We start from the raw sequence: 9,292 nt of genomic DNA, 5'->3' as shown, positions 1-9,292 counted from the left end.
GGTTCATAGAAGTCATCACAGGAAAAAGAGTATATTGTTGGTTTCCTTACATTTTAACATAATTTAGTATTGATTTTTACATATATAACTTGCATACTATTAGAAACCTATCCTGACGTTACCAGTTCTTGAGTTGACAATTTTTAGTGTAATTAAAACTAATTTTGCTTCATGATAGTTAAATGTTTTTCTTTTTAATTAGGTTTCAAAGGACTGTAAATAATCATGCCTGAAAATAAGATAATTTCCTATTCTTCCACTGGAGGAGAGCAAACAAAGAAAGGTAAGTTTATCCTTAAGTGATTTTCTTTGAAACTAGGTCAAAGATAAATGTGACTCAGGTCACTCACAGAAGACAGTTGTAAGGACAGTAGTGTTCTCCAGGACCAGGGGTCACAAAACCAAAATTTACTGGGATCAGGAAGGTGAGGTAAGCAAAAGGAGTAAATCAGTTTAAGGAAAACCTACTGTATTGGATTATAATCAATTTCTTATATAATTACTACTGAACTACAGTATAAGCAGTACCATAGGTAGGTAGTACAATGGTCTGCTGGAGTCAGCTCTTACTAGCTCATGTGAGCCAATTGTATACATCTCTTCTCAATTCCACTCCATTGACTGGTTGAAATTGGTGGTATGGTGACAGGTGGTTATTAAAATTTTACCAGCACACCACTGAAGAGAAACATACAAAATGAAAAATGAAAAAAAAATACTTGTATAATTCTATTTTAAAAATTGTATTAGATTTTACCACATTACTTTGCAACTTGGGCCCCTTTTGCATCTTTTATTCTGCATCATGTTAGCAATATCATGTCTTTGCCTGATACAGAACAGAGGTCAGTAAATTATAGCCCATGGGCCAAATCTGGTCAGCAGCCCTTTTTGTACAGCCCAAAAGCTAAGAATAGTTTTTACATTTGTAAAGGGTTGTAAAAAGAAACGAAAGAAACAAAACAAAGACGAATATGCAACAGAGACAGCATGTGACTCACTAAACCAAAAATTTTTACTACCTGGAACATTATAAAAAAAAGTCTACCAATCCTTGGTATAGAATTTTGTCTCAAATACTTAACTGGGAAAAATAGTCTTCATATGAGTTATCCATTGCTGCCCTAAGGCCATGTAACAACCAACCACAAAAAATGCAGGTACATAGAGCATCATAAACATTCATTTTAGCTCACTTGTACTGGGTGGTTCTCAAGTGGGCCCAGGAAGGCTCACTCACACAACTGCAGTAAGCCACAGGCCAGCTAAGCATCATTACAGATTTTGCTCATTTGAGCTGGGCCTTCACAGGCCTAGGGTGTTGGCTGGCCACACTGACTCAGCCCTGCACCATGTTGTCTCTCATACTCTTACAGCAGCCTGACCTCGTGGTGTACGAGGGGGAACAGAAGGTCACAAGGCCAAGGCTCAGAACTGGCACCCTATCATTTCTGCTATATTTTATCAGCCAAAGCAAGTCATAGGCCCAGCCTAGAGTCAAAAGGCAAGGGATTAGACTCCACCTCTTAGTGGTAGATGCTGCAAAGGCACATTGCAGAAGAAGGTGAACACTGGAAGAAGAAAATTAGTGGGGCTATTACTGCAATCAAAGCACTACAGTCTCATTTGGGCTATAAAGGAAAGCAGTCATTTAGTATTCCAAACATAGTTGAGGATATCACACAATGGATTTCATGTAGGATTACGAATCTTGCGTAGGATTTTTAGTGGCTTAGCACCACAGTTACTTTCAGAATATTTCAGTAAGTTTGTTTTTTAGCTCTTTATTCATTCTATCAATATTATTTGACAAAATTGATGTTATTTCATTTTCACAGATTTTGTGTAGTGATGTTTAAGCAAAAACTTCTCATGTCTGGAAAATGACTTCAACCTCAGATTAGGAAAATGCACTAGGTTTCTCACATAAAACAATTTTCCCAAAGATACAATTTGGAAAGAGATAGGATAATCAAATTATACTTGTGCCTATCTCATGTTTAAATATTTGTAAAGAACTATTGAAAATTTTTGGATTAATTATAATGTTAATTAAAAATTAATAGTTTGTTCCAAGACTTCAGAGAGCTGAGCTGGTGATTTCCCTCTGAATAACCTGACAAAGACTCTTTATTTTGTACTGGAACATAAAATGACCAGTCCATACTGGATTGCAAGCAAAAGCTCTTGTGTGTGGTACATTAGGAGAAAGTTAATCATGTTAAACACGACAGGACACCTACTTTCCGTCTATGCAATGGAGAAATATACAGTCAGATAAAACCACACATCACATTATACAGTGGAATCTAAGGGTTCTTTGATATAGGTTATTCCTGCAAATGCATACAAAATGGAAATACATCTGGCTGGCTAACTGTGTGGAAAATAATATGGTTAATAAATTGTCTTTTGAAATGTACTTAGTAAGTTCAGGATATTTGTATTTAAATGACATTAGGACCAATATTTGGAACGCTGGCATAAACAGTGATTATCAGTTAAAATTAATTTCTATCTCTTTGGCATCATACCATCATTAAGCTCCCTATCCTCTTTGTAACACAACAACAAATACTATAAAGAACATTCAGCTTATCAAGCAAAGCATTGAGATGTCCATGTTCAAACTACAGAAACTTAGCAGTCTTAGCAAATTTTAAACTTTTAAGCCCAAAGCAATCTTTGCTGGATGATGTATTGAACCTAATTACGTACCAACCTTTGAAAAGGTTCGTCATTAACATCACAAGAAGACAACCTCAGATCTTATTTATTAACTTCTACCAGATGATATTCAACATAATAATACTCTTCTTCACGTCAAAAATAAATCCTTTCCTTATATTGTGTAAATCACCCTGCAACTACTGTGGTTATATCAAAATTCTTATTATACTATAAATAAGCTTAGCAAACTGGATGATTATTCTGTGCTCTCAGTTGAAATAAAAAATAAAACAAATTATTAAACTTTCCAATTGTTCTGTAGAGTCACAGCCATATCTTAAACATGCTGACCAACAGTATTTTCACATGACTCCTATTTACAAACAGTTAGCTCTGGGATACTAATTTCTATTACAATTAAAAGTACATTTTTACAAACTTACCGCCTATAATATTTGGATACTCAGGCAACATATTCACTAAAGTGCATTTCATGGCAGCATCACTTATTTACTTGTATTAAGATACTGATAATGCCTTAATTTTTCTATGTATTGTTTTTCATAATGCATCCTTTCCATATAAAAGGCAGAGACTGTATAATATTGTTTTTTTAGAGAATAGCACCTTTCTATGTTGAAATAGGAAATATTTCATACATGTAAAAATATCTGTAACATATATGTAAAGGACAACAAACACTGATAAAATCGAGTGTCTGTGCACTCATAATGCACATTAAGAAACAGTACACTGTGTTCTCTCATCTCTTCCAAATCACATTTAGTTTTATATATTATATGTAAATATGCTAATATACCTTTATTATAGTTTTACATATTTAATCTCATAATTTTAACTGTCATTAATTCACTAATATTAGACAATCTGAAAATGAATTAATATTTTTACTTTCTTCTATTGTTTAGTCTAGATCCTTTAGTACTCTGTTAAATGTAGGCAATAAAAATGTGCTCACTTATCTCCCTGTTCCTGATTTTTAAGATGAGACTTTTAATGTTTCACCACTAAATATGATTTTTTTAGTATTTTTATAGTTTACTATAAACTGTGAACATGTATTGAATTTTATTTATTTCATTTGGTTAAACTTTACATGTATTGATACAATATTGTTAATAATGTTTTATTTTTATATCCTCTGTATGCAATATTTCTGCTTTACATTCATAAGTTGTATTTGTTTCTTCTGTTTCTTCTCTTTTGTCTTGATTAATTTTGCCAGATGTATTCATTGGTGCTATATTTTTCAAAGTGGTAGTTTCTCACCTTTTAAATAATCTCTAGGGTTGTTTTCTTGTTGTTGTTGGTTTGCTTTCTGTTAATTTCAGATATTATTGCCCCCTTATCTTCCTTCTACTTTCTTTGGGTTTGTTTTCCCATATATTCTTAATTTGGATGCTTAAATCACTAATTTTCAGCCTTTTTTCTTTTCTAATATAAATTTCTTAAAGTTACAAATTTCCCTTCACATATCATAGAGATAATAAAAAGGACTGGATGTCAAATCAGACTCACATGAAAATTGACTCATCATGCAGAGATTCACTCAGCATGTGTAGCTTTATTCAGTGCTGGTATCAATAATACTGTATTTAACTTTAAAAACTTGAATTATTTAACTTTAAAAACTTGAATTATAATTCATACGCTACCATAAAAATTCACCTCTTTCAATTGGGTATTTTCAGTATAATCACAAGGTTGTGCAACCATCACCATTATCTAATTCCAGTACACTTTCATAACCCCAAAAAGCAGCCCTATACCATTAGCTGCCACCCCCCCACCCCAGCCCCTGGCAACCACAAAGCTACTTGCCTTTCGGTAACATCGTGGGCCTGGTGGGTGTCGACCAGTTCCTGGTGAAGACAGGCACCATAACGACCTTTGAGCATGCCCACTACACGCACGTGATGAAGTTCAGTGTAAGCCTGGTCTTCAGGCTCGCTGTGGAAGCCAAGAACCCGGCTAACCTGCCCAAACTGGTCAGGTGGAGGGGCTGAAGCTGCAGGCCAAGTCGGATCCCAGGGAGCAGTGCATCATCAAGCAGTCGGGGAGCACATCACTTCAGGTGCCGTTGAGCTGCACCTGGTGATCTGCCTGAAGGACCACACATGCATCCCCTATCAAGAAATCCAACCATGTCATCTGGTACCGTGAGACCGTCTCCGAAAAGTCGAATGTGCTTTGCCTGTCCAAGACCTGCAACAAGTGCACTCCGTTGCACATGGAAGCGCGGCCCTTCCCCAATGACCTGGCGGTGGACAGCAGGAGCGCGGTGTCCACCCACCAGGAGGTCAAGTATTGGCCTGGCCAACTACCTGGAAGAGAAGTACGAGTGGGATGTGGCCTAGGCCCGCAAGATCTCGTGCGCCGGCACCAGCCCCGATATCCCCACCGACATCACCAGGGGTGTGCAGTCCCTCAACGAGATCAAGTACAGCGTCGTGGCCGGCCTCCAGTGGGCGCGCTGTGCCAAGAGAACACGCGGGGCGTGCGCTTCGAGGTCCTAGATGCGACGCCGCCCGGGATGCCACTCAGATCGCCCCCACCGTCCGCCCGGCGCCGCCTCCACGCCGCAGGCTGACAGCCAGCGCGGGTTCCTGGAGCCCAGTACCTTGCGGAGAGCCGGGGTCAGGAAGAAGTGCTTGGTCGCGTCCTGTACAGAAGCGGGGCCGCGTCTTCGAGGAGTCCCGGGTGGCCCGCACCCCCATGTCGTGAAGGCCTACCTGCCCGTCAGCGAGCCCTTTGGCATCACCGCCAACCTGCGGTCCCACACGCGCGGGCGGCCAGGTCTTCCCCCGTGTGTGTGTGTGTGTGTGTGACCACTTTCAGTCCTGCCCAGAGGCCCCTTCGCCAACACCAGCGCCCAGCCAGGTCGTGGCGGAGACGCGCAAGAGCAGAGGCCTGAAGCAAGGCAGTCCAGCTGCACAACTTCCTGAACAACTCACGGAGCAGCATCTGCTCCGTCGTGAGTGACTGCAGCATCGAGCCGCGAATTCTCCTCAAGATACCGCGAGAACGTCCGGACGCAGTGATGCTCCGCCTACGGGATTTTAGGTTCCACTCGGTGCCACCTCTCAACGTTAACGCCTGATAACCCTTTCTGCTGACATTTATATCAGGACTTCCGAGGTAACAGAATTGCCCTCACAGCAGGGATTTATTTGGCAAGTGGAGGGTGTCGGGAGGGGGGATGGGAGACCGTTTTGGACTTTTCATAGAAATGAATTGATAAAATATTTGGCATTGTGTGTCTGCCTTCTTTTAAACTGGAATTCTGTCGAGATTATTTTTTTGTGGTGGAGTAATATTCCGTTGGATGTATATTCCACATATTTTTTTTTTTTTTTTTGCCGTACGTGGGCCTCTCACCGCTGCGTTCTCTCCCGTCGCAGAGCATAGGCTCCGGACGCGCAGGCCCAGCGGCCATGGCCCACGGGCCCAGCCGCTCCGCGGCAGGCGGGATCCTCCCGGACCGGGGCAGGAACCCGCGTCCTTTGCATCGGCAGGCGGACTCTCAACCACTGCGCCACCAGGGAAGCCCCCCACATATTGTTTTATAAATTCATCAGTAGATGGGTGTTTGGGTTGTTTCCACTTTAGGACTATTATGAATAATGTTGTTATGAATATTCAAGTACAAGTTCTTATGTGGACGTCTATTTTCATTTCTGTTGAGTCTACACTTTGGACTGGAATTGCTAGGTCATTTGGTAACTTGATATTTAACTTTCTAATTGCCAATTTTTTTCCAAAGCAGCTGCAGTGTTTTATGTTCCAAATGGCAATGTATGAGGATTCTAGTTTTTCTACCCCCTTGTCAACACTTATTAAATTTTGTTATTTTTTTAAACTTTATTATAGCCATTTTAGTGGGTGTGAAGTGGCATCTTATTGTGGTTTTGATTTGCATTTCCCTAATCACAAATGATGATCAGGATTTTTAAATATGTTTACTGTCACTTGTATGTGTTCTTTGGAGAAATGTCTCTTTAAATCTTTTGCCCATTTTTAAATTGGGTTATTAGTCTTTTTCTGTTCTTGAGTCATAATAATTCTTTATATCTTTTAGAAACTAGACCTTTATTAGATATGTGATTTATGAATGTTTTTGCTCACAGTAGGGGTTGTGTTTTCTCTTTTGGGGGGAGTTTATGTGAGTTTTTAAAAATTGAGCTACAGTTGATGTACAGTGTTTCAGATGTACAGCAAAGTAATTCAGTTATTTTCACTTTCTTGACAGTGTCCTTTGCAGCACAAAAATTTTTATTTTCATGAAGCCATTTAATTTTTTAAATTGCTTGTTCCTTTGATGTCATATTTACCCCTTCATTTTCTTATAAGAGTTTTATAGTTTTAGCTCTTGCATTTAAGTTTATGATCCATTATGAGTTAATTTTTGTACATGGTTTGAGGTAGAAATCAAAATTCATTCTTTTACATTCATATATTCAGTACTATCTGTTGATAAAAAGACTATTCTTTTCTCATTGAATAGTCTTTGCACCCTTATAAAATTCAACTGACCGTAAATATGGGTTTATATCAGGAATCTCACTTCTATTTCATTGATCTACATGTTTGTCCTTATGCCAGTACCACACCATCTTGATTATTTAGATTTGTAATAATTTTTGAAATCAGGAAGTATGATTCCTCCAACTTTGCTCTTCTTTTTCAATATTATTTCAGCTAATCTGGGTCCCTGGCATTTCCATGTTATTTTTAGGGTCAGTTTGAGAATTTCTGAAAAACAGCAACAACAAAAAGCTGCTGGAATTTGATAGAAATTGCACTGAACCTATAGATCAATTTGAAGAGTTTTGGTGTCTTAACAAAATTGTCTTAGAATCCACTAATACAGGATATTTTTCTATTTATTTAGGTATTTAATTTTTTCAACAGTTTTGTAGATTCTAGTGAAACTTGTTTAACCAAACAAGTCTTGCACTTCTTTTGTTAATTTTATTCCTAAATATTTTATTCTTTTTGATGCCTTTATTAAATTGTATTTTGGCTGCCTTTAATTTTCTTGCCTAATGACTCTGGCTCCAATCTTCAGAACAGTATTGAATAAAAGTGGCAAAGTGTAGCTATGATTATCTTTTTCCTGATCTTAGGGGAAAAACTTCATTCTTTCCTGTAATATCTGATGTTAGCTGTGGCTTTTTCACCTTTGTGAAGGAAGTTTCCTACTGTTCCTGTTTTGATGAGTGTTTTTATCATGAATGGGATTGAATTTTGTCAAACACTTTTTCTACATCTATTGAAATGTGTGGTTAGTATTGCATTGATTGACTTTCATACATTGAAACATTTCTGGAATACATCTCACTTGGACATGATGTATAATTCTTTTTATAGGCCACTAGATTTGGTTTGGTAGTATTTTTGAGGATCCATGTGCATAAGGAAATATTTTGTGTATAATTTTATTTTCTTATAATATTTTGTCTGATTTTGCTGTCAGGATAATATGGGGCTCATAGAATGAGTTGGCAAGTGTTCTCTCCTCTTCTGTATAATTTTTGGCAAAGTTAAAGAAGCATCAGTGAGGCATTCTTTAAATATTTGGTGATATTCACCAGTGAAGCCATTTGGCCAAGGCCTTTTCTTTGTGGGAGGATTTATTATTACTGATTTAATTTCTTTACTTGTTATAGTTCTGTTCAGATTTTCTGTTTTTTCTTGAGTCAATTTTGATAGCTAGTAGCTTTCTAAGAATTTGTTCATTTCGTCCAGGTTATCTAATTTATTGGTAGAATCTTGTTTATAGTATTCCCTTATAAACCACTCTGTAAGATAGTAATACCCTTCTTTCATTCTTGGTTTTAGTACTTGGAGTACTGTCTTTTGTTTTGTGTTCCCTTGGTTAGTACTCATGGGAGAAATGGCTACTCAGGTCCTTTGCCCATTTTATAATCAGATTATTTGTTTTACTGCTGGTGAATTGTATGAATTCCTTGTGTATTTTGGATATTAACCCCTTATCAGATATATGGTGTGCAAATATTTTCTCCCATTCTATAGGTTGCCTTTTCATTATGTTGATTGTTTCTTTTGCTGTACAGAAGCTTTTTTATTTATTTATATATATATTTTTAACTTTTTATCATTTATTTATTATTGGTTGTGTTGGGTCTTTGTTGCTGTGTGCAGGCTTTCTCTAGTTGCGTTGAACGGGAGCTACTCTTTGTTGCAGTGCACGGGCTTCTCATTGTGGTGGCTTCTTGTTGTGGAGCACGGGCCCTAGGCACGCGGGCCTCAGTAGTTGTGGCACATGGGCTCACTAGTTTGTCACACGGGCTTAGTTGCTCTGTGGCATGTGAGATCTTCTCAGACCAGGGATCGAACCGATGTCCCCAGCATTGGCAGGTGGATTCTTAAGCACTGCACCACCAGGGAAGTCCCTGTGCAGAAGCTTTTTAGCTTGATGTAGTCCCATTTGTTGATTTTGTTTTAGTTGGTTGTGTTTTTGGTGTCATAGCCAAAAGGTCCTTACAAGAACAATGTCAAGGAGCTTTTTCCCTGTGCTTTCTTTTAGGAATTTTATGATTTCAGGTCTTACTTTTAAGTCTTTAATCCATTTCAAGTT

At 38.2% G+C, this 9,292-nt stretch overlaps 1 protein-coding gene across 1 annotated transcript in view; it reads left to right on the top strand.

Moving 5' to 3' along the window:
• Window positions 1-225: 225 nt before the first annotated feature.
• Window positions 226-9,292, top strand: part of CCDC178 (coiled-coil domain containing 178) — a gene marked incomplete at both ends in the record, with an annotated part of 378,504 nt that continues 369,437 nt past the window's right edge. Inside the window, 1 exon segment of the mRNA XM_082667126.1 lies at window positions 226-283. Within this exon segment, the coding sequence (XP_082523252.1) occupies window positions 226-283 (58 nt within the window).

The sequence above is a fragment of the Grampus griseus genome, assembly GCF_964374135.1.
Source record: "Grampus griseus genome assembly, chromosome: 12".
NCBI classification, from domain to species: domain Eukaryota; kingdom Metazoa; phylum Chordata; class Mammalia; order Artiodactyla; family Delphinidae; genus Grampus; species Grampus griseus.
This window is presented reverse-complemented; position numbering and strand designations above follow the sequence as displayed.